The sequence below is a fragment of the Erithacus rubecula genome (genome assembly GCF_903797595.1).
Source record: "Erithacus rubecula genome assembly, chromosome: 19".
Lineage (NCBI taxonomy): Eukaryota > Metazoa > Chordata > Aves > Passeriformes > Muscicapidae > Erithacus > Erithacus rubecula.
Genome location: NC_136671.1, coordinates 5,150,792 through 5,177,073, shown reverse-complemented (window position 1 = coordinate 5,177,073; position 26,282 = coordinate 5,150,792). Strand labels below are relative to the sequence as shown.

The following is a 26,282-nucleotide window of genomic DNA, read 5'->3' as shown; positions in this document are numbered from 1 at the left end:
TATTTTCAGTGTTTTAGTTGTCTTCCAGCAAATGCCATATGAATTTAATTGCTCTGCAATAAGATTTCAGTGTACGACATTTCATCCTGTAGCATAGCAAAGGCTGCATGTGATCCTTAAAAGAAAAATAAGCCTTTTATTTTAGAATTGCACATGTGAATCATGATAGTGCTGATGTCACTCATCACATTGTACATGAATACTGAGGGAGGTTGCATTTCCACATTTTCACTTCCAGGCAATTGTTGATGCCCTTGGCTTAATGTTGTCTTGTGCTTCTGCTCCAGCAGCTGCTTGCTCTTAGCTGAACTCGTGCCATTACATATTTACTAATGATTTTGAAAACATGAAATGTTTCTGCATTAAACAGCTGGTGGAGAGTATGGTTGCAGTGCTGTGAGGATGTGATAGTTTAAGGTACTTTCTTCATCCTTTCTTGCTGTTACCATCAACAGCTGTGATCTGTGAGGGGTATCTGGCTTTAAGGACAGAAATGGACTGATATTTTTGAAATCTTTGCTATTCTTCAAAAGAACTGAAAAATATATGGGTGAAGAAACAGTTGTTGACCACAGTCCTGGAAAGTCCAAAGTCTGACCATGTGTTAAGTAATGACTTGCATTCCAGGAAAGATGGATGGTCACGTAATGTTGTACTGTTCAGTACTGCTCATACATCTTCCTGTCTCTTGTCCTGCTGCTGGCAGTGTCATTTGCCTTTTCTGTGCTAGAGATGGGCTTGAGATGTTTTTATTTTTCTGCTGTTTTAACTTAGGAATAGGCTACTGATGTGAAATGTTCTGGAGAGCAGCACATATACCCTGTGCATCCTCCCCTCTCCCAAGTATCTCCATTCCTTAGCTAAAATCTTACAGCTTTGTTATAGACTTCCATCTATTTTTATGTCTGTATCTTACTGCTGATGGTTCAGGAGGGTTTATTGACAGTGATTTTAATTTCACAGTATTTCTTTGTGTCACATTTTCCCCTCTGCAGCAGAATTACGTAGCAGTTCATGTTCCCTGGTCTGAAATAATTAGTGCATCTGACAGCATGATCTCCACTGGGAGCAATGGTACAGCTGGTCTGAAAGGTGTTTTAATAGAAATGTTTTGTACTCTTCTATGTATCCACATTCTTCAGAGAGGAGTGTCTCTAATACAGGAAGTAATGACATTACAGCATGTAGCTGGTATTTTTTTAATTCCCATAATACTGAGATGGAGTCATCCATTTATCTGAGCCAGTCATATGTAATTGTACATAAAATAGTAATAGCATGTATGGAATTGCAGACAAAAGTATTCTGGTTTTCCCATGTATGGGTTGGTGTTCCTCGTGGATGCTGCCTGTGAAGCCAGAAGGCTGCAGAATAATTTTGTTCACAGGGTTTATATATGAATTCTATTGAAATTTAGCAGTAAAAGAAAAAATCAAGTTTATTTTGAATTTTGCTGTAATTGCAGGTGGATGCAGTGGAAACCTGGAGCTGGGCTGAGAATAGTCCTTGATGTGTTAAAAGGTCTACCACAGGCCCTGGTGTATAAATTCTGTACTTGAAACTGTAGTAGCAAGACTTTCTAAGGAACCTCCCACTGTGTCCTGACCTTGTGCAAAAGTGGCAAAAGAAGCTGCAGTGATTTACCAAATGGCCCTTTTCTGTGGGCTTAAAACCTGAATGCTTTTAATTTCAGCTTGAGGTTTAGTATTTGTTTGATTTGGTGGTTTGTGTGTTGTTGGGTTTTTTCCTCTAAGTTAGAAGGAGATTTAATTGATTCACAGACATGAGATTTGAAATTATTTAGCTTAAAGATAGATTTTAAATTTTCTCTGTTGCTGTATTGAGCAATTGAAGCTTTTCTTACATTTTTTACACCACCCCTGCCCCCCCCCCCCCACCATTTAATTCACCTTTCCCTCTTCAGGCTAAAATTATTTTTTTTTCTGAGAGGGAAGTCAATACGGCTGGTAATTTTATTTTTTTGTTTTCCATTTCCCCTGTGCTCAGTGTTAGCTGTTTGGGTTGAGTAAAGCTCTAAAGGGTGAGAACACTTGTGGTGCTGTCAGGTCTGTTGTTGCCATCAGTAGTCTGGCAGGTCTGTGTGAGTTCCAGCATCTTGTGACCTGAATGTTTGCTCTGAGTAGGTGGTTGCTAAGAGGATGTGCCTGCTTTTATTCTTCCAGAAGAGCAGGTCTATGCTTTATAGAGGAACCACTAGTAGGACTGGATTTTAGTCTAACAGCAAATTAGAAGCCTGTTATCAATATGTTTTACCAATTACTAGTGTATGTGTACAGCTTTTATTGAGAGTGCCTGATGACTGGGTTTATTACACCCAGTCATGTTGTTTGAACCCTTAAATGTGACCTCTGTCTTGATTTAGCTTAGACACGTGTTTCAAGAAACAACAACTGCAATTACAGTCTGCTCTTATGTTTTAAACTGTGGATAATAGAATGCATACCTGTATTTTAAATTCTCTTGTAGTGATTTCCTTCTGTAAGACAGTTTCCTACTGGATCCATTCAAAACCAGTATGCTTTACATATAAACATCTTATTTTTCCGTTTAAAAATGTGCTCATTCTCTAGAGATAAATTACCTGGGATTAGTGCAGCTCACTGAGAGTAAAATGTGTTAAATTGCTCAAAAACAATGGTTGGAAAATTGACAACCACTGACCACTGTCTAGAAGAAAGATGGACAGTGATGGTGAGGTGCAAAAGCGAGCCTGTGGACGGTGTTGGCACTGGCAGACGGGCAGTGAACAAGCTTAGAATTGTTCACTTTTGTAGACAGACCTCTTTCTTCCCTGCAAAATGTTTTGAGGGACATAAAATGAAGCTGAGTTATTAGGTTCTGGCATTTGATAGATGGAATTGGGAAAAAAAAGAAATTTTGAAAAAGTTGTACTTTTTATAATGCTAATTAGGTGTGACAGTGTAATGATGGCAAGTAGGCAGTGAACTTGCAAGCAGGAGCTGCATGTTTGCAGAGAATGACAGTTTCTAGTAAAGGATATTTTCATATGGGGAAATTCTACAAAAGAGCTGAAGCTAGAAAGTGAAAACAGGTTCATGGATATAGATACTGTTTTACAAGTAGTTCTGTGAAATGTCTCTAAGTCAGACAAGGCATTTGTGCAAGTCTAGTGGGTTCTGGCATACACAGTGATTAGAATGGAAATAGGATTCTGAGGCTGTTGCATAATGTAGTGCTTAACTATTGAAACATATTTTTGCTGAACTTCAGCTCTGAGAAAATTGAACAAGCACTCCTCAGTGCCCCACAAGAAGTAAATGGGTAATGCTGTGGTAATAGCTGCTCACAAGCTATCTTTATCAGCAAGGTTTTACGATGGATGTCTCGAGGGAATTATTTCCCATATCCTCCTGTCTGTTAAAACCACAGACGTGCAGTTTAGGACACGAAGCGATGTGAACTGAAGGAGTTTAACAGGCTGAGTTAACCAGAGATTTTGTCCGTAACGCTTCAGCGATGCATTACATGACAGATGATTAATAAATGTATAAATGTGGGAGAAGCAGCAGCCTGTGAGACAAATGCCTGTTTTTCCTTGCCCGGCAGAGCTGCGCTGCACGCCGGGGCAGTTTGCGTGTCGGAGCGGAACCATCCAGTGCATCCCCTCCAGCTGGCAGTGCGATGGCTGGCCCACCTGCGAGGACGAGAGCGATGAAGTTGACTGTCCAGGTGAGTAAAGCTAAGGGGGTGCTCAGCCCTGTGCCAGCTCACTTTGCAGCAGCACTGGGACTCTTTCAGGTTGTTTGGTTAGTTTTATTTGAATGTGTTTGGTAAGTACCCATTATTAGCACAGACGGAGTTGGCCTCTATTCATTTTGAGCAGTTAATGCTACAAAGAGGTTTTTTTGCTTGTCTAAATTGTCTGTCCATTCTTATGGTCAGCGCTGGTATCCTGAAGATGAGGAGAGTTTGTGATCTAAAAAGAGACTTTCCTGACAAGGAAAAATGTTGCAATTAAACTGAAATGACACATAAGCCTGTGGTTAAATTTGGAATGACTCATTTGGTTGTATTTCACTCAGGCGGTGCTGGGTGACATTGCTGGACTCGAGTAGAGAGCTTGTTTCATTGCTTCCAGTTCTGAGTATGCTTCTTGTGCTTTGTTCTGCCAGACAATCTAGTGTATTTGCACTTCATAAGCTCCTTGACCATATGCTTTGAAGAGCCTGTCACCAGCAGTGAGTCTCTGCTAAAGCTTCTGGATACTGAGCTGTACTTAAAAACAAGTAAAGAAATATTGTGGTACAATCACAATTTTGAACATTTTCAGCTGTTCTTGAAAAACAGGCTAGTGCAGCTCTTTCTGTGTATCTTAAAAGTGAAGTGACCTCTAATCTTTTTTTCTTTTAAGAACCATGAGACAGGTATCTGAAAGCATGAATTCAACTGTGGTACAGTTCAAAACTTTATCTTTACAGCGTGACTAAATTACATTCAAAAACTGTTTTAAGTAGTTGTTTGCCAGTGAACTACTTATTTTTCTTGGCAGAGAATCACTTGAACTCTGTGGCATTACCATAACAGCATTCAGTCTGTCATCATTCTGAGTTCTCAGCTATTTCAGAGAGGTGCTACAAAATAGTAACATTGATATTTTACAGAAAAAACACTTTTAAATATTCATATTTAGCTAAAGAAATTAAAGAAATAAATCTAACACTCAAACTTTGAAATTGTGCTAGAGTTAACCATCTCCTCCCTATTATTTGTACTATAGACAAATAATTAAAATAATATCAATGGTCTTTTAAGAAAACTTTTTGTTAGTTTGTGTGTGTGAATGTGCAGTAAAAGGGAAAAAGAGTTGATAGTTTCTTCTGTCACGGAAAATTAAGCTGTGCCATTGATTGTCTATTTAAGGATATTCTTTACGATGTGGATGTCCTAAAGAAAGCTGCTTTTACAGCTTTGCTGTAATTCTTCCTTTTTATGTAATTTTTGCCAAATGTGAAAAAGCTATGGGCCTAATAAAATTCTGGAATATAATGGACTTCAGTGGCTAGAGGAAGGCAGAATCATGTAAATGTTTAGATTTACTCAAAAACCACTGAAGGCTTTGCTTGTGGGAACACTTGAACTTCCACATTGTAGAAAACTATTTTTATCTTCTCCTGTTCCTGATGTATTAGTCAGCAACTTAAGTTGTTGCCTGGAGTATTCACCAGGATGGTGTTGACTGAGGACTGGAGTTCCAAAGAATGTTTGGTCTACGGATAGGAGGAGGATTTTATGGAAGTAACAATTCTCAACATGTAGGTTCTGGTGTTGTGTTTGGGGTGTAGGTCTCACTGGACTGTGTAGCTTGACATGAGAGAATTTGAAGGTTAAAGAAATGAAATGTGGGACAGACTTGATTCACCACATCTGTGTGCAGGAAGAGAAGAATAACATCTGTAAATACCAGAGGGGAAAATGCTGGACAGCAGAGAGAAGGAAAGTATTCCACTTGATGAGAGGAGTAATTAGATAAGTAATTGGTGAAAAGGCTGTGCTCAGTAGAACAGCCAGAAAGCAGGTGTGGTGTTTGTGAAAGAACTGAGGTATTTGCACAGTAATGTGAGGAGTGCAGCCAGCAAACCAGAGGAACAAGAACTACTGGTGTAGGATGTAAAAACTATTATACCTGTAACAAAAAACTTGGTGGAATTGCATTGTGACCTGCAGTGGGTGTTGAAGGGCAGGTGCTATCCACAGCTGTCAGGAATAAGGAGAGGTTGGTGTGCATGGGAATGCTGGGCTGGAGCATAAAGAGGAGTAGCATCAATGGAAGTCAACCTGGGGCAGAATGGGTTTGGAAGAGCAGTGTGCTTGTGCTGAGGAAAGCAGTCACAGGAGAGACTGTCCTGGACACTGCTTTGGGAGCCAATGCTGCTAATAATAGTAACACAGTCTTACTCAGGAGTGGCAACTTTCTTCTTTGGCCACTGAATTAATAAGAAATGATGAAGCTTTAAATTTAGAAAATACCTGTGGATTAGATGAGCAGTTGTGTGATGATTCAGCTAAATGTAAATACTTTAATTAAAAAGTTCTTGCCTTCAATAAAGGCAGGCTGAACACTAAAAGAGGGAGTTAGTGAAGCCACCTGGACTTGTGAAACTTGGAGAATTACAGTATCATTAAATTAAAAGGCATGAAAACTCTCTGAAGCATGAAAAGAAAGCTTTCAAGAAAGGGTCCCAAATCAGGTTGGGAAGCTTGTTAATCTTCAGCCTTTGAGCCACTAATGGCACATTTCAACATGAGCCACTTGGAAGAGATCACTGGCAGTGAATTAGGGTTTTGTGGAAGTGTTAAAAGTGTGTTTCAGTGACTACTTAGTCATGTTAGAGTCTTGAAAGGTTTATTACAAAGCCATTGTAGGTTGTTTGCCACTGTTGGTTCACCTTTTTTTAGGCCTAATTTCATTTGTGTTAGTAACAAAGGTCCTATTAAAAGAAGAGGATCCATAATTAATAAATTTGTTTGGTAATCATATATTGGCTGAAGTACAAGAAACATTCCAAATTGTAAGACTATTTGTTTGAATTTTTTCTGGCATTTTTTTCAGAACACAATTAAGTGAGACATTTAATTCATTGACAGTCTGAGAAGTGTGTGAGATGCCTATTTTTGCTATATTTCTCTGAAGATTGTCATTATAGCTGTTTTTATTTTTACTGTCTCTTACCACAATGACCATTTTTGTTTAAAACATGGAATTTCTTTCAGTCCCAAATTTTCCATGTGCAAAGTACTGTTCCCCTTGCCCTTCCCACTAGGCACCCATGTGTCAGTGCAATCTGCAACACTGATCACCCTCAATTCATCTGTGATAGACTAAAACCAGTGGTTGCTTGCTCTTGTGAGCAAGACTAAAAGTTGCTGGGAGGGTTTATTATGTAGCATGTGCCTGTGACTCGCTTCTACTTAAGCAGTGGAGCTTTAAGAAATTTGTGGATGGATTCTTCCATGCCAACAGTAATTGATCCTAAAAATAGTTTATCCCAAACTGGTGTATTGTATGAAATGGTACAAACAGGCATTAATATCTTAAACAAGGACTTTTACAAATGGGAATTTATTATTTCTAATCTCTCATGTTTCTACACAAGCAAAGTAGAAACATAACTTTTTCACCTTTATGGAAGTTCTGTATTTAAACCTGTAAGAGGGAAGGGATCTGCACTTTACCTTTTACTGCTTATTGGATTTCCAGCTTTGCTTCTACCAGAATATCAGATCAGCTTCTGCAGATATACTACCTTCTTTGCAGGCCTTCTGGTCTAACTCATTTTCAGGAGGCCAGACAGTCTTTAGTATACCTCTGACTGCAGAGCTCCCAAACTGCAGGCTTGATGGTTTTTTCTTTTGCTTACGAATGAAAATGGATGTCTTAAATTTGAGTACCCTTCATAAACCCTATCCATGTCAGTTTTACATCTTTCACTTCTGATGAAGCAGCAGCTGCAGCAGCCTGTTTTGAAGTGATCAAAAACACCTTTGTGTTTTGTTTCACCAAGAGTATTTTGTATCGTTGAAGTGACTCTTGACATTTGTGCACGTTTTAGTACAGCTCCTTTTTATCAGCTAGGTATTAATGATAAAAACTTCTGAGCACTTTCACACCTTCCCTGAGCCCTTGCTGAACTCCTATTTTTTTTTTTACCCTACCTTGTGTTGTTTAAATTATAAGCTGTTTTCTGCCAGTCCATTACCTTGCATAGCACTCAGCACAGCAGGGTGCTGTTCTTGCTTGCCATTGATGTCCTAGCACAATACAGTTGATAACACACAGCATGGAGCTGCTTGATCTGAGAAGAATAACTCCTCTCTAGGAGCTTCTGAACTTTATTTCCAAATACTGAGACACAAAACTGGACTTAATCTTGAAGTTCTCTCACCTCTCAAATTACCAGATGGAATTAAAGCTTTCTTAGCTTCCAATAGGTAATACGCTGGACAGAAAATTTGAAGCTTAGGGGACAAGGCAGCTTTTATGTAAATTTTTACCATCTGTGTTTAAACAAGAGCAACTCAAATCTTGAAACTAATAAGATATGGCAAGACCTGGTTGCTTCACAAGCAGTTTAATTTTGACATCATTTGACATAGTACATCCATCCTTATGAAGGGTTTTGCTTGGGTGTCTTGACATCTTTGGCACACATTTTCCAAAAGGTAGAAGGAGCCATCAGCATGGCAGACTTCCATTCTGAATTGCTAGCTTCAAGTTTTAAACAACTGAAAATAGCCACAGAATCACCACTGTTGGACAACTTTCTCTTGATGTATAGCCCTATACTTAGACTATAATTGTGCTGGAGTGAATTAGATAGCAACTGTAAATTGGAAGGAGCTGGGTGAATACTAATCGTGACTTGATCCATTGGGAAACAGATTGGAGGATGCTCACCACACTAATATTCAAAGGGTGGAAAAAATTAGTGCTCCATGAGATTTTCCTTGAACCCATTTTTTCATTTTCTGCACCAACTAGCTAGCAAATGACATTTCTGGAGTAATTATATAAAGTCAAAGAAACAGATCTATATCTGTCTTGGCTAGTAAAAATACCACTGTTGCTGTTATTGCCTGTGGTTGTAGTATTTAGAAGAATAAAGATCTTGGAAAATAACTGATCTTCCAAATTTCATCACTTTCAGGATATGAACTGTGCACATAGGCATGGAAAATGATGGCCTTTTCTTTGTGAAACACTCAAACATGCTTAGGTTCTGATCTTTTGAGTTAGTTGTTATCTAAAAACGCGTCCATGGCACTCTTAATTTATTTTTAATGATAAAATTATTTGTAAGAAGAAAGTAGGAACAGCAAAGTACCTGGAAAATTCTTCCACAGAGTATTGCAAAAGTAAAATAGAAAACCAGTCCAATTACACCTTTGCCACCAGAGTCTGCTACAGTTTTTTATGGCAGTCAAGTGACTTAGAGGCTTGTTAGCATGTCTTTATTGCCTTTTAAAAAGTTTTCATCATTACTTTTCTTGGGAGAGAGATATTCAGGTCAAATAGAAGCAATTTAATATTTGAAGAGCACCAGTTTATTAAGCAGCTGACAGTGTTGGGCTTGAAGAAGTGACTTGTGGTGGCTGTTTTGTGCCACTTGAGTCCTGGTTTCAGCAGCGAATCTGCTGACGAGCGCAGATGTGAGGAAGGAATGAGTTCCACTTCCTGGTGCAGACTGCTGGAACTCTTTGTGTGGGATCTGTGTAGCTATTTTTCAAAGCATCTGGCATAAATTCTGTTAATTTAGGATGTTAGCCTGTGTAACCCTTCCTTAACCTTGCATGTTAAAACCTGTGAACTTTTGTTTTATTCCTGGGGGAGATAAATTGTTAAGTCCTCGTGGGCGTTGTTTAGCTGAGGAGGGTCAGCCATATGGTGCTGCATCTGCTCTCACTTCTGAAGGGGAACTGATTCTTCATGTGTTTGGTTCTGACTGGTCCTTTGGGTTTAGCTGCTGCCATTTAATGCCATGGGAAAATAGAGCTCCCCGTGCTGAGCTCAGTAGAATTTGATAAAGCATTCTACATTTGTTAGTGTTATTTTTAAAGTCTTGCTATAATTGAAGATTTGCTTTTTTAGTGTCTCAGTATCACTCTGAAAATCATAGTGTAAATAGAGCTACTGAACCGTTAGGATTAAAAACAGATTCTAAAACTAAAAATAGATTAGCCTTTAAAGTAATAAAAAAAATCAGTAATCTTCTCTGTCAAATTATTTTACCATTTTGTTTTCTTTGAAATGTACACTGTCTGAATTTCTTGGCACTGACTTCTTTCCTGTGATAGATGGCATATTCTAATAGTGAACACCAGAATTGCTGCTTTGTTCCTGTAAGGCCATGTGAGTGTATTATGCACAGCCATTCCTTAATGGGTGATCTCTGTAGACATGTAATTCTGGGATAACGTGATAATTAAATAGCCCTTGCTTATCCCATTAACCCAGGGCAAACTCAGTATGCTAGAGCCAGATGAATGCAAAGAGACTCTGCTGTTCCTGGGCTCCAGCTAGGGATTGTTTTTTGCTCATCAGTGCCTACATTTGTTCAAGGAGTGCACTGTTTGATGTTGGGTCTTGTGGAGGTCTTTCCCCTGGGTAGTGCACTGAACACCCTGCAGCTTGGGCTTTAAATTGCCATGGAATTGCTGGGGACCTCTTCCTTTCCAAAGACAGTCCAAAAAGAGAAAGTTTTATTGACATGGTTTCAGATATATTTCAAATAGATGTAGTTAAACCTGTTGAAGAAGACTGTGTAGCTTCTCTTTATTTGGGATCATGACTTAGTTTGTTTGGTTTAGCGAGGCTAAATGGAGCTAATCAGCTTTAAAAGAAAATAAGCAGATTTTTTTATATAGAAATGAATGTCTACATAGCTCTTTGCTGGTGAAACCCTATTTACCTTCAGTAACATCTACTAGTATTAAGTAACATACAAGCAGATATTGATATTGTTTATATTCTTGGGCTTAAATTTTTTTTTTTCAAGGTTAATCCTTTGTTTCCACATTAATCTTTCTTGGTGCCCATCTCAATCTTTCTCTAAGGTTTCTCCCAGCCATGCTGCCAGCCTTCCTGCTTAGGAGCCTGCTGGTTTGCTGGCTAGGGCCCCCCCTGCAATGCCTCCAGCTGAGCTGGGTGTTCCCTATTTGCTCCTGATCAGTACATGGAGCCCTCCAGCCCCTTTTCTTGAGTAACATCTTGCACCATATTCTTCCTAAGTTATTGAATCCAGTTGTCAGGCACACCTGTTAACCCTGACACTGAGATGAGGTGGTATGGGGGTTTATTTCAGAAGTCATCTACTAGCTTTTCCTTTAGAAGCTTGAGTGACTAAAAAAGCCTTGTTCTTCTGGCTGAAAATGGGTCTCCTTTCCTGGTTTTAATTACATCCTACATCTCAGAGCATGTGGTGGAAAATGTATTGGAGGAGTTGTCTTAGCTCCTTGAAACACAGCTGAAGACCAAAGCAGCTGGAGAGTGGGTAGTTCTGTAAACAGGAACAGATACAATGCGCTGGGGATGGTGCATTTGCTGCAGCAATTGAAATGGTGAGCACCAAGTCCTGTGTACCATTGCAGGCTGGTGAGAATCTGCCAAAATATTTAGTTTACCCTGCACGATTCATGTAATGGCTTGTTGGTTCTTTTCATTTGAAGGTATTTCAGTTACCTGCTGAGTAAAATGGCCAGGCTGTTATTGCAAGGACCTGCCATCTTTGCTTACCTGACTCATGTATCACGTACATCTTGAATTAAAACCCAGAGAAAGCTTAATAAAATGAAATCTGCCTTTCCTTGCCTCTTTCACCAGTACTAACTATTCCTCCTGCCCCCCAGGCTTGACAGGGGACCAGAGAACTTACCATGGGAAGGAGAATGTGGACTCGAGGCACGGTCGAGGGAGGGGAGGGGAGACCACCCGCTTCCACACCGTCAACGTGGCGCAGCCCGTCCGCTTCAGCAGTAAGTTGCAGACTGGGAAATCTGGGCCATCTTTCTGCTAATCTATTTACAAATTCAGGCTGTTTTAAAATGAAAAAGTAGTAGTCTTTTCTCTTTCATAGCTTTTTTGACCAAACTTTGACATGCAATGCTATTTCAAGTGTTTGTTAATTTGTTTTATGTATGTCCTGCATGGTTTATATAGCAGATCAGGATATGCAAAGAATGTTCTTGTTAATCCTCTTTTTGTGAAACCAGAATTGCAATTTTTCTGTTACAACTCATTGCAGTTACGGAAAACAGAATAAAGAGGCTTGAGAACAGGACTGTGAATTGCAATGAACAGAAAACAGTTTCTGAATTTTAAATTTCTTAGGTAATATAAGATAAATAGTGGAGATGCAGGTGCTAAAATCATATTTCACATCTATTTTAAATGTCATCCTCCTGTCCTGTGATTCTCCCTGTTAGTCACCCATCACCTCCAAGAATGTCAGTCAAAAGCCCATGGGCCTGTTACATCCAGAAATGCCCCAAGGCTTTTGTTTCAGGTTCCCTGTGTTGAGTTAATTGAGAGAAGGCAGAGACAGCAGTTTACACCATCACCTTGTTACTTCCTAAAGATCTGCTGTACAGTGATGTTTTTTTCCAAAACAACCAAGAATTTCCCCAGAACTCCTGTTGTGTTTAATGATTGACTCTGGGAGCAGGATTATGTGAATACTATTGAGACTGTAATAGTAGGTTGAAAACTTCACAGCAAGTTGGATGTATTACTAATCACCTAATAGAAAGACACAGTTATTAAATTGGCCACCTCCAGGATTTTTTGTGCTGCTTGTTTGTGCTTGGATTTATCAGATTTATTGTTCTATGAAGATGTGCAGGAAAATGTGTTCTGCAATAGATGGTCAGTCTTAAAGATTTTGAAGGCTGTAGCAATGTGATGGGAGTTTTACTAGGAGCTTCATCTTTTTTAAAGCATGTAAAAAAATCAGCATTTATCAGCAACTGTGTTAAAGTAATTCCTCAGGGGTCCGTAATGTGTACACACTGTTGTGTGTGCGCATCCCAGTGATTATTAATTAGGATTCATCATCTTAAAGATCCTAATTTGGGGGGAATGGTTTCCCTTCTATTCTTCATGCTTCCTAGGAAAGTGCCCAACAGGATGGCACCACTATGAGGGCACAGCCAGCTGTTACAGGGTGTATTTAAATGGGGAGAACTACTGGGACGCTGTGCAGACATGTCAGCGCGTGAACGGATCCCTCGCCACCTTCACCGCCGACCAGGAGCTCAGGTTCATCCTGGCACAGGAGTGGGACTTGGAAGAAAAGACATTTGTAAGGAAGGACCAGCGTAGGTGAGTAGGAAGGACAAAGATCTCATATGACAGAGAATGGTTTCAGTGTGGTATAAATGCTGGTGGTTCAGTTTGTGTAGAAAACCTGGTGGTAAAATTCACATCAGGTGAATAAGCCAGTATGAACATGTTGGTTGGCCGCTTGGCAGTGCCCCATCTGCAGTTTGTTTTAATTAATATTAACAGATTATTCAATTCAGCAGAGTCTTTTTATCAGCAGAGTTTTCTTATCTTTAGGTTGTCTTAGCAATGTACAGGGTATAATTGAACTGCATCAGGGAAGGTGGATTTAACAATGCACTACCTTGTATAGAAATAATTATTTCAATTTTTCAACAAGATTTTGATTTTGAAGTACCCTTAGCTCTAACAAAAAGCAACTTTGAGATAGGAATGAAGTAAAAAGGCATTTTTAATTGCAGCTACCATGTTTGGGTGGCTTTAGATATTTCAGTCTGTTAGCTCCCAACAAGCAATTCCTTCTTTTTCTGCATGTGGAGTTTTTTTTGTTGCTCCTGGGCTGCCATGACAGATCACCAGGAGTGTCTGAGTAATGGTGTATTTCTGTCTCTGGAGAGTTAAATGGTTTGATCCAGAACAGTCTGACCTAAGTTTTTTTGTGTTCAGAAATACTTGACTTCTGGATGCTGCTGTGTGATTTTTGAGATATTGGAGTGCTGCCATGACAACAGAATAGGTGCTGCTTATGAGTAGAAATAGTCAGTTATAATTTGTAGACCTAGAAAACTACTAAGTACTTTATCAAGTATTTTTCTATGTTCCTCAGCTGTAGTCTCTACATTGCCAATGTATAGGCCAGAAAGATAAGGAAAAAAGTCATCAGAATATTTGAAAATTAGCTTTTACATATGAATACATTATAAGGTTCCATGTAATTTAATTTGCTGCTGTGCTTTTGGCCTATATCTTTAGAATGTAACTTGATTTGTTTTGCAGGTTCTGGGTGGGATATCAGTATGTGATCACCAATCGAAATCACTCTCTGGAAGGTCACTGGGAAGTAGCTTATAAAGGTGGGTCACTCCAATTATTGCTTAGTTCTGTGCCCATGGAAACTGTATTAAAGCATGAATGTGATTTGCAAGAACAGCATGACTTCTTTCACTGATAGAGTTTGAATAGTACTGGAACTGCTTCACAGAAGTGGAAGAGTTTAATACTCAACACACATCTTATTTTAAAGTTTAAGGAGTTTTATGGGTTTTCAGGCTGGCATGGAAAGAGCAGCTGTCAGTTTATTTGGGCTTTTCTCTTGATTAAGATGAGAGAAGGGAAACTACTCTGTAATTTCTCCTTCTTTGTGGTGAATGTTTAGATGAACTGCTGATTCCTGGTTCTAGTATTTGCACACTAGTGTAGCATGTTTGGAGGTTTTAGCTTTTTAAAAATTGGTAGGCTAAAACAACGTACTTGTATTTTGCAAAATTTACATAGATTTTTTTCTTCTTAAAGAATTTCAGGTAGTTTAAACCATGTCAGAATTTGCAAAATCCCAGAAATATATCTCATTTTATATGAAAAACTGAACATTAATTTGATGGGCATCACTGGTTCAACCCTTTCAATTGCAAAACAGCTCCCTCTGCTGAAAATACAAAGTTATGTTTCTACACCTTTTATTTTTAGCTAATTCAGTTGAGAGAATAGTTAAAGTCACAATATGAACTCTTTCGTGTACAGTTGCCTGTCTAATTCCTGTACTGGTTTAGGTAATGGAAAATTTATTACAAAGCTACTGTTTTTTTAAGCATCAGCACTGTGAATTCCAGAGTAGCATTTGCAAACTAATCTGGGGAGGTTTTTTTCTCATGCACAATTTTCACTATCCATGGCAAATCTAGAAGAAAAACTTTCCATTAGGTACGGACACTTAATTATGATGAGAATTTTCAAACAGTTGGGTCTTGAAAAATAGTTCCTTTGACTCATGAATACAAAGATTCTCCTTAAAAGGACCTTTCTTTGCTCTTTGGTCCTTTCTTTGCTCTGCCTGCACTGCCATCTGCTGACAGAGTGGCCACAACAGGGAGGCATGAATTACAGAAAAATCATCATAACTTTATCATTAGTTTTATTTAATTTGATGCATTATATGAATTAAAACCCTCTCAATACCATATAATCTTGTGTTTTCAAGCTTTATATTTAGTTGTGATGCCTCTACAAAATAAAGTGCATAGTAATGTACAGTAGTTTGTGGAAAAACCTTGCTTAGGCTTGTATTGAGGCAGACTCTGAATTCCTAATACCTGTTTGAAAAGTGATTTAGGGTTCTATAGCCTGAAAATTTTAATGTATTGCTGGAACATGTGGAACATAAGCCCTCCAGAAAATGCTCTTAGCACCTTTTGCATTGTTTGGAACCCATCAGGATGCTGTTCCATGAGTTGAAAGGACCAAACTGTGGATGCCCAAGTGCACCCCCCCAAACATGGAACAGCTCTGCAGGGGCTGCATGGGTGGATGCACATCTTTGGGAGCACTGGTGGGTGCATGGAGTGCCAGGCACAAGATTGTTATGTGGGTTCTTGCTCCACTGGTATCAACTGTGACCAAACTCAGCGTGGTTTGAGGAGGTGTAGAACTATTGTCAGGCAACCCCCATGGGGCTCTGTGAAGCAGCACTCGTGGAGATGTTGGAGTATCACTTCTCCTGGTTCAGAGTGACAGAATTACCCAGCACTTTGAGAACAGCAGCCTATTTTCTGTGTGAGTCACCCCCTTCCCTTCCAGCTGTTTGCCTTCCCCCAGAGCAGTGCTGCTAATGGGAGCTGAAGCTGGAGGACTCTTTGTACTGGAGTTGGTGTGCATGAAATGAGTGATTACAGAGCCTCTCTAAAGCTTTATATACCCACAGGCTGCTGATGCCAATGTATCTTGTTCCAGGCTCTTCAGAAGTGTTTTTACCCCCTGACCCTATCTTTGGGCCAGCAATGTCTGAAAAGGAGAATGTTCTTTGTGCCCAGCTCCAGTGTTTCCTTTTTCCTACCCTCCGGCACCATGGTTTACACAGCTGGTATGCTGAGAACTGCTATGAGAAATCCTCATTCCTCTGCAAAAGGAGTAAGTTGGGTTCACTTCTGTGTTAGTGTTGGGTGTTTTAAGTGCACATAAACTAAGTAGCTGGAAATAGTGTCATTACACTTTCTAATTTTTGCACAGTGAATTAGAAAAAAAAAAAAAAGGTGGATTTATAGTTCTGCTTGCTTTTAATAAATAAGAGCATCATAATGTGTGACTGTCACACAGTACAGAGTTTTACTAAAAAATTGTTAGGCAGCAGTGTCAGCCCCAAAATAAACTTGGGCAAAAAAAGGAGGTTTTGGTTTTTGCACTTTTTTTTAATACTTTACTAATAAACATTGCTCTCAAGTTATTAATTTCACATTAAAATGAGGAAACACTTATTTCTGGTTTATTTAGAGTATAGCAAATTCTACTGAATTCTTTCCAGCCAGTTATTAGACATAGAAAGCAAAGACAAGTGGAGCTCACTGACCTAAAAGGGGGGAAAAAAAATGGCTTTTGTTCTGTATCTTGCATTCCTGTACTCCAAAAGCCTTGATACCAGCAGAGGTATTTGCAGTATTATCACGTAATCTTAAACATTACCTGATCTAGATGGTGCTTCTTTGCAAGGAGAAAAGTTGTTTAACCTTGGGGGCTATAAAGGATGCAGCTGACTGCCAGGAAAGTTGTGCAGCCTCTGTCCTCAGAGGTTTTTATAACCAGATTAGATAAATTCCTGAACAACCCATTGGGATGTCGTGGCTGACCCTGCTTTGATCAGAGACTGAGCTGGAAGGGACAGGCCATCCTCCCTGAGCAGTTGTCCCAGCACTGCTTTCTCTCTCTGCTTTTGGCACCTGCCTTAGGTCAGTGGGCAGAAGGGGGCTAAGCTTCCCCTGCTGGACAGGGATCAGGATGCTGCTGGGACAGTGCAAGTACTATTGCCTGGCTCCCTTTTGAAGTCCTGGCCTGTTCAAAGCCCTTCAGATTTGGTCTAGAAAAGTTCAGCTTTTCCTAATACCAGGGAAGAGGAAGGGAGCTGCAGCAGGCTTTGGCAGTAAGGTCTTTTCTCAGACCACTTGCTTCCCTCTGTCTTGGAGAGGATGCCTGGAAGTGTGTCAGTTCCATTAAATAGGTAAAACTCACCTTGTCAATGAGCTGAAAATCGTCTCTGTGTCCCTGGAGACCATCCATTATCTTTCCCACTCCTTGGAGATCCTTTTCAAAGTTCTCTAATTGAAGGCTTGGATTTCTACTGGTATCTTCTTATGCTTACAAATTACTTAATGCAACAAATGAATCTGGATTCTGTGGGTATTGATGTGCCTTTCTGTTCTAGGCCAGACTTGTGTTGATATCAAAGACAACATTGTTGATGAAGGTTACTATTTCACGCCCAAGGGGAACGATCCCTGTTTGAGCTGCACGTGCCACAACGGGGAGCCCGAGATGTGCGTGGCGGCGCTGTGCGAGCGGCCCCAGGGCTGCCAGCAGTACCGCAAGGACCCCAAGGAGTGCTGCAAGTTCACCTGCCTGGACCCAGGTAACGCTCTCCTGCTGCACTGCTCTCAGGAAATGCAGCTGCTGCACACTTGGGTACAGCTGTGTTTGAAACAACGCATCTTGCAGTGCCTCTGCATTGCTGGGTGCAACTGCCCTGTGGGGAAAGGTCTCAAATCACACTTCAGGCTGATAAAAATGAGTTATCCCTGATGCTGCTTAGAAAGGAGAAGCAGTGATTTATTTTCTGTTTGGAGAGGCACAGTACTGTGGGTTTTTAGTAGAGCATCTGGTACATTTCCTTTGTCATGTTTAGTTGTCATGAAAACAAAACACTTTTCTCTTGAGCACTAATTAAGCATCTTTTTCTGGTCATGAGCATATTTATGTGTGTGGTAGTTTTCATGCAGGGATCATGTGGGAAGCAGAGTTTTAAAATTATATAGAGTTTCAATAATAATCAGAACTAACAACCTTGGTTATTGGATTTGGCCTATCAGTGCAGGTTTTTGCTTTGAATTGATAAAGTCAATAAAGGTGACTTTGAACTGTTTGTCAGTCACTGTTTTGGGGTGCAGATTTTGGGGAGATTGTTTTTCTGTAAAGAAAAGAAATGTAGTTTACATGGAATTTACTGTGAGGGTGGTCAGATACTGGAGCAGATTGTGGAATTGCCTTCTGTGCAGATACTCAGTTCTTGATTGGACTTTGTCCTGCACAGCCTGCTCCTGCTTGAGGAGGGGTTGGACTAGCTGATCTCAAGATGTTCCCTTTAACCTCAGCCATTCTGTGACACTGGGATATTTTGTATTTTAAAAGAACCTAATCTTATTGTGTATTTAGAAACTGTTGTTCTGAACTTATGTGAAAAATGTAGATCAACTCTTTCCATCAGAGGCTTCTATTTCAATCTGTTACAAATAAAGGGGTGTTTATTGACTTCTATATTTGCAATCTTATTGGTCTTAACTAGAGAAATTAATCATTAAAGGCTCTTCTTGTGTCACATTTGTTCTGAGGGTTAAGCTTAACAGATGTTTGCAGCTAGTGTGGCAGGTCTGTCAGTGAAAGAGTGGGGGAAAAGCAGGAGTCTCCCTCCCACTCTTATCAGCTGAGTTAAGACTTAGGCTTCACTTTTTTATCTTCAGGAACAATGTCAGCAAAGCATCATCCAGCAGACAGGATAAGATGACCTGGGATAACCTCGTGTCGTGTTCTTTAATCCTTGCTTATTGCTGTGGGTCTTAACTATTTCATGAATACTGATTTGAAGAGTGTATTTTACCACATCCTTTCTCATCCTTAAGCTCTTCTTCTGTATTGATGCTAAATGAGGCTGTTTCATTATACCCTTGCATGAAGTGTTCTGGTGGATTTTTCAGTAACTTAGGTTTTTAGAGAGGAATTATCAAGGAGTCATCCAACTTCTTTCATCATGGAATTACTTCAGCTAGTGATAAACACTGAAAATTTTAAATTAAGCATTTCAGTTTTCCTTCTGGGTGGTTACAAATCACTATTCCAGATGACAAAAATTAATGAATTACTTACTTTAATCAGCATGTATTTATCTTTGTCCAGTTCTTTCATGTATCTTCCCTAAGCTTTGTTGCAAAGGAAAGAAAACAGTTTACTAATCAACAGTAAGTAAATTAATCACCCAAGGAGAGACCTGAGGGAAATAAATCCTGCTGTTGGGTTGGCAGGTAATCAGCTCTTGCATAGTGAGTGGGTGAGCAATGGTTACAAGTGGTAGCAAATATTACTGAAGGATGTGGTAGTAGGGGGATTTTTCAGTGGTAGGAGTAAGTTAAGCAATCACAGCTATAATCACTTAAAAGATGCTTCTCATTTATCCAAAGACACATAGCAGAGGAATATTTTGAAACCATGATTGTCTATTACTGCTCTGTGTCATGGTAGAAAATAATTTTTCTGTTGTGGCTGTTGTTTAGGCAGACCTGGAACTGAGAAAAGGTAGTAGAAGAAATAGAATACTTGGAAAGAACTGATGTGCTGAAGCTTTTCTAGTGACTGAACTGGTGCAGTTACAGGGCATTAATATAGTGAGGATAAAAACAAGTTTTCTGAAATAATTAGTTTTGTATTTATGTGGGCTTCAGGTGTCTTTGGTGGTCTTAGTCCCACCCTGGAGTCCATGTCCATTTCCTGCCACTCATTCTTGCACCTGTATTGTACTCTGATGTGGTTCTTTCTCACAGAAAAGTGCTGCCCTATCTCCACCTGCCCCCCCCAGACAAATCTTTCTCATGGCATGTTAATAGCAATAGTCCTTGGTCAGTAACAACAATTCTCATCTGTTGTTACTAACAGTCCTTGGTTGGCTCCACAGCCACCTGGTTGTTGGTGTTTGAGACCTGCACATCAGCCCCTTATCTGGGAATTGAGGGATCAAAAGGATTTCACTTTGGATTCTTTTTTATAGGGTTGCAAGAGAATGGGCTCTAGTCATAGCAGTTTTCTATTCTGGCTACAGTTTACTTTAACTTTCTTTGAAGGTACAATAACAAAAATACGGCTTCAAGTGGATTGTTACTCAGGCAAGAAAAATAAGTTTCCAAGGCTGTTCATTATACAACAGGTGTTCATTAGACACCTGTTAGTTCTTGGGAACAGACAGTGTTTCTGATAAGCTCAAGAGGGCTTGGTCCAAGTGCAGCTCATCAAGGCTGAGGTATAATGAGCATTTCTCAGATCATAGTGCAGCCTGCAGAGGGGGGATGCACCACCAGAATCCATCCCACGACTAAAGTCAGCTTCTGTGGGTCTCTGTACCTCAGTGTATATTTTACTAAAGGCACTTGAGTGTTACTGATAGCCCAGAATGTTCTGCAGTGATGGTGGGGTCGGCACTGCCATAAGGTGGAGGAGCAGCAGGGCAGCTCTGTGGTGCTCAGGAGGCTGTGCTGGTTGGGAGGTGTGTGACTGCAGCAGCTGAAGCTCTGTCAGCTTTGGTTGCTGAAAGGTTTGACAGCAGCCAGGCTTTTGTGCTGCACAGCCAGATCTGAGAGGGTGTCATGCTGGAGCTTTATGCATAGTGCACTGTTAAATGAATTTCTTCTTGCCAAGAAGGCGTTACATAATAAATGCCAGCCTGTTAGCCATGTACTGGAATGATAGAAATTAGGTGGATTTTTCTGTTACTAGCATGTGTAGCAAACTAATACTTAATTTTTTGTGAGGCTTTTAGCCTTCTTTTATAAGGAATCTTTGATAAGACTTTAGTTAGTGAAAGGAGAAGTATGGAGGGAGCTCTTGCAACTGGAGTGGGTTTGGGAAAGGAGAGGTGGCCAGGATCTGACTGGTTCCTCTGGGGAGTGGCCCTGCAGTGACTGGGAAGAGGAGCCACTCCTGCTAATGCTTGTGTCCTGCAGCAGCAGGTCACCATATTGTGAGGCCACCTCATGTGTTTCTTACCCACCCTTAACCTGGATGTGTTTCTCATTCAGAACTCTTTAATGGGAAGTTGGTGCAAAGAACACAGTACATCATCTTCAGGTCATTTTTCTTTGTGTAGAGTACCTGTGTATGTGTGTGCTGCTTAGGCATAACCAGGTGTGATTAGCTGAATTGTGAAAAATTCATGCCTCTTGTGCCTGGTGCTGGGAGTGCAGTGGTAATTTGTTCACAACAGCTTCTCAGTGTGGATCTGGTTAGCAATGGGATAAGGCTTTGCAAGTTCTGAGCTCCTGAGTTCTTGTTCTGCCATTTGCTTTTGGTGTGACTCTAGGATAAGATTTAATTCCCATTCACCTTAATCTCTTCAGTTTCTGAGTGATGATTGCCATATTCCTATCACATAGTGGTGCTAACCAATGTACTGGTGTCATGTGGCATTTAGGTAGCCACATCTGGGTGACAGTGACAATGTTCAGAGATATTTTTGGTGGAAATGGAAGGGTTAGGATGTTCAGAAGTTACACAGTGTATAGATATGTCAGTTCTCAGGCCTTTTCCTCTGTATATAATATCATCAGCCATGCAAGGGAAACAAGTGGATGTGCAAAATGCCATAACCTTTATTTTTTTCTAGTTTTCAGAGGCTCAAAGCCTTCAGTGTTTTGCCCTTTTTCCTGAGGAAGATATTCTTAGAAACTTTCAGATCTTCTTGCAGTAAAATGATAAATCACCTGATGATTCATGATTTTCTTATGTATTTGAAATATGGAGAAGTGTTAAACCAGGCTAATGAATCCCCACTCTACGTTTATCTCTCCGTTACTGACAGCAGAACATCAAGAAAAATGAATCTTGAACAAAAATAACAGGCTGTTTTTATCTGTTTGGTGTAACAGATGGCAACAGCCTGTTTGACTCGATGGCCGGCGGAATGCGCCTGATCGTGAGCTGCATCTCCTCCTTCCTCATCCTCTCTCTGCTGCTCTTCATGGTCCACCGGCTGCGCCAGCGGCGCAGAGAGCGCATCGAGTCCTTGATCGGAGCCAATTGTGAGTGCCAGCTCCCCCTGTGCTTGTTACTGACACTCTGGTGGGTGTAAAGGGGACAAATGGCATCTCCTGCTTGGCTGGGCCTCCCTCTTGGGGGGTTCTGCAAACGCCAACTTCTGTGGTGGATAATGGAAAAATGTTTTTGTTTGTATATGGTCCGAATCTGAAATATCTTCTGTGTGAACAATGCTCTGTGGTTTGAAGAGGTTAGAGTCAAATTTAGATGTGATGCAGGACAAACAGACTGGGAGCAGGTGGGCCTGGGTAATGTGTAATTGCAGCAAGTTGACTTGCATGGGTTATGTAGACTTTTCTAGGTCTTTGGGAGACATGAGTTCCTGGGGTGTGAAAGGTGGAAAAAAGTGTTGAGATCTGACTTAAACTGACGAGAACAGCACGAGATCAAGTCACTTAACTCTTTTTCTTTCTGTTGAAATAGTGCACCATTTCAACTTGGGCCGCAGGATGCCTGGTTTTGATTATGGTCCTGATGGTTTTGGAACTGGCCTTACTCCACTGCATCTTTCAGACGATGGGGAAGGTGGAGCATTTCATTTTCACGATCCCCCTCCACCCTATACTGCTTACAAGTACCCAGATATTCAACATCCTGATGACCCACCTCCTCCTTATGAGGCTTCTGTCAATCCAGACAGCATCCTTTGTTCCACTCCAGGTATGCAGGCAATAATTTCTCTTTTCTCCAAATTTTTCATTTTGGTTACAGGATGTATATATATATATTTTTTTTTTTAATCTATAATCATGTCTTGTAGCAATTGTGATGGAAAAAAATGTTTTACAAAAAATCTCCAATTTCTGAGACGGAAAAGTCGTTTGTTAAAATGTGTCATTAAGCTTGTTTTTTTCTCAAAGGTTCTTTGAATCACCTAAATTAGCAGTGGAATCCAATCTGTAAGCACTTTACCTCTTAAACCTTACCTATTTTTGAGCTTTACCTTGGATGGATTAGCTGGTTACCTTTTTTCTACCATGCTGATACCATTTTTGGCCTTTTGAAGATAGGTCTGTAGAGTTTGGTATTAAGAAGTAGAACAAATGTCAAGTACAAGAGATTTTGGATAAAATGTATCCAGCCTCTTCTCTCTTCCCTGCTTCCCCCACCCACACCCCCCAAAAATTGACCAAAAATACCACTTTCTAATGATTCACCCAGTGCTCTTCAGTTTTGCAGCTGTGATATTCACATACTGTGGAAATCATTCCAATTTGGGATTTTATAGCAGCATATTTCACAAGATAAGTGAGCCTGATTAGAGCAAGCATCTTATTTATATGTCAAAGTTTTATTTTTGTTACACAATTTTCCTCTTTTGCAGTCTCATCTTGTTGTGCATTAGCGCAAAACCAGGAAAAACTCAGAGCTTCCAGAAATACAGATCATAAACCTGTTTGGGAACATGGAATGATAAACTTCACGTTCTGATTCTGCTTGTTTTGTCCTTTGCAGATGGAGTGCTTTCTCAGGCTGTGCAAAGCAGTCCTCCATCACTAGGGAACTGTGATGTATCCCCACCGCTTACAGAGGGATCGCTTCCTCCCTCGGTTGGTCCTTCTCCAGTGGAGCTGGAGGATTCTGCTGACAGCAGCACCTTTCTTGTCCCTCCTGACACACCCGTAAATGAAAACACCCCAGCAGAAACTTTGACAGGCAGTCGGCACAGCCATTGTTCCCTCAACACCATTGTATAAAGGAGAGAAACGCCCAGCACTGCTCAGAGTTTTAGCAGCTGTTTGCACAGACAAACACTAACCCGTGGCTTGAACTTCAGAAGGAATCTCCACTTTTCTCCACTTTGTTTTTCAAACACTGCTTTTATGTTCTAGGTTAGGATCGTGCCTCTCCTTTTTTTGGCTATCTTATTCATTCACTAATCTGTCCTGTAAATATGGATTGTACAACTGCTCTTTTTTTCCTTTGGCTATGGAAAGGAGAGCAGAGAATTCCTTTGACTTCTGAGGAGGTGAGAAGTATGGGTAGTTTGGGTTGTTTTTTTTTTTTTCTTAACCTGAGAGGAATCAAAATCTACATCAGAAAAAGCTGCTTGGATTTGGCTGGATACCACTGGACCCGGGAAACAGACAATGGAAAAGAAGGGTGGGGCAATCACTGTTGAAGCAGAGAAGATGGAGCTGCAGGGGAGGGGGCTGGGAGCCTGTTCTATGGAGTGGGACACATGTCATCAAGAGTTACACTGTGTAAAACACTCGGGGTTTTGGTCTGCCTTGATCAGAGCACAGAGAAACTGGAGAAGGAATGGTCTACACAATATGTGGCCAGTGGTACTGAGAAAACTGGGATTTGCAATTGCAGTTATTTGTTGTTGGTAGCTGCAAAACCTCATTGTTGGATAAACTTCTGGCCCACGAAGAAAACTGTGATGTCCCTTTGGTAGAACCCTGTGTTAGGAAGTACTTTAGGGAAGAGATAGGGAGCAATTAACTTTGATGCAGCCTGAGTTCACTGTATGAAGCCTCTGTTTGTTCTAATCCCATAAGGAAGATTGAGGTATTTTCTTTCTAGTTGAACTTCTTTACAGTGAACAGTTGCACAAAACTGGCCTGGATAAAAGACCACTGTTCTTGCTTTTCTTATTGCATGCTATATTTAGCATGTGTGTTTCCCCCCCTCTTCATTTCACTTCTTTGCAGCTCTACAAGTACCACTTAAAAATGGTGGTCAACATGTACTATAGGTGATGTTTAATTCTAATTGGACACCTGTTCCTTATCTCAGTCCCATGAATAGCCAACCCTGTTCTAGAGATTTCCCCTGTGCCCCCCAAACCGTTTATCCAGGTCCCACGAGGGGTTATAATGAGGTTAGTGTACTTAAATCAATAAAGCAGTTTGCTTCAGTCTGATATGTCATCTTAAATTTCCCCCTCGTATTGAACTCTTTAAGCTAAGTTAATTTACAGATGGCAGAGATTCATTCAATCCCTGACGAAACCCAAAGTCAAGCACTGTTGGTTTTGATAATGAGTACAAAATAATCTTTACAGGCAATTTGAAATTTAAGTTTGGATCTCAGTGTACAAATAATTTACCCTTTTGTCCCATCCTCCCATTGCGTCTGCTTCTCCTTGACTTACTGTAACAGGCCGCAGATGAGATGAATTTTAAGGAATTTGTAAAGAATGCCTCTTGTGAGTGGTCTCCTGTTACCTTATGAAGGGTACAAGCCTAGAGGGACAGGAAGAAAACACTGCATGGGGGTGTGTATGTGATCTATTTTTTTAGTAATGATGAGAAATCATAGTTGTATGACAAATCCTAACCCACTGTTGTGGTTTCCCAGTGCAGCTGACTCTTTTCCCCATGGAATATGCTGCTACTTTCTATCCCCTGTCTTGCCCATGGGCTTATACTGTACTTGGGGATTGGTCTTGACAATTCAACTCGTTTTGCACAGAAAACTGTGAGTTTGGTTATTGAGGTCGTATCTGGTGTGTGGACATGCAGACACTTGCAAACAGCCCTGGCTCCAGCGGAGAGCGTGAATCTCAGTTGTGGGGAGCACTGCTGGCACACGGGTGGGAAGGCTCTGCCTGGAGCTGTTCCACCCCATCCTGCTCTCTGCTGTGCCTGGCTCCAGCAGCAGTGCTACCAAACGAGAGGAGCAGTTCTCCACCCTGTGGGATCTCTGACCGAGTCCTCCTCCGAGTTCCTAGTCCTGGTCTAATGAAGTGGATGGATAGCAGTAGTCAGAACCATGCATACAAATTATTGAGCATTTCTGAAGTATGAAAATAAAGCGGGTTTTGTGCGTTTTTGAGCACATTCATACGTTTTATACATTGTATGTACTGATTTTTCTTTAGTTTTATAGGTACGAATGTGTGTGTGCGTGTGTGTGTTTCTGGCTGGTGATGATATATATATAAACACACGTATATATATATATCTATACATACTGTAGAGAGTAACCTTTGTGCTGCATCCAGCTAGGTGAAGCTAAGCACTGAGATAGAAATTAGGCTCTAGGGTTAATACTTCTCTCGAGCTGGCTACACTCTCTTGTAGGACAGGCTGTGATAGTGTACACTTAAATAGGATGCAAAGTCTATGCTACTACAATCTGTTCCTGAAAAATACTTTGTTAGCAGTGCAAAATAGAAAATTTCCAATTTCTTTTGAAGCCAGATGGAAAATTTGTTCTTTGTAGTATCCTAGCGCAATAACAAAAAGCCTTTTGGCTTGGTTCAGTCTCTGAAGCTGTATTTTGTGGCTGAGGTGAACAGATACCTTACCTCACACTTCTCCTAACACTGCGGGAATCTGTTCAATGTTTTTGTATTTTGCTTTTGGTTCTGTGGTGAATTTTATTTGCAAATAAGCTCTGTTACAACTGGCAACTTCATTGTGGCTCCTGGTTGTAGCTATTCCAAATGGAGGCTTCTTTG

General features: G+C 40.4%; 1 protein-coding gene across 1 annotated transcript in view; it reads left to right on the top strand.

Moving 5' to 3' along the window:
- Nucleotides 1–25,670, top strand: part of DGCR2 (DiGeorge syndrome critical region gene 2) — a 42,112-nt gene extending 16,442 nt beyond the window's left edge. Inside the window, exons 2-10 of the mRNA XM_079322290.1 lie at nt 3,589–3,711; nt 11,386–11,511; nt 12,646–12,856; nt 13,814–13,890; nt 15,764–15,940; nt 17,226–17,429; nt 21,703–21,855; nt 22,295–22,531; nt 23,327–25,670. Coding sequence (XP_079178416.1) covers nt 3,589–3,711; nt 11,386–11,511; nt 12,646–12,856; nt 13,814–13,890; nt 15,764–15,940; nt 17,226–17,429; nt 21,703–21,855; nt 22,295–22,531; nt 23,327–23,568 — 1,550 coding nt within the window. The 3' untranslated portion in view covers nt 23,569–25,670. The remainder of the gene's footprint in view (nt 1–3,588; nt 3,712–11,385; nt 11,512–12,645; nt 12,857–13,813; nt 13,891–15,763; nt 15,941–17,225; nt 17,430–21,702; nt 21,856–22,294; nt 22,532–23,326) is intronic.
- The last annotated feature ends 612 nt before the right edge of the window (nt 25,671–26,282 follow it).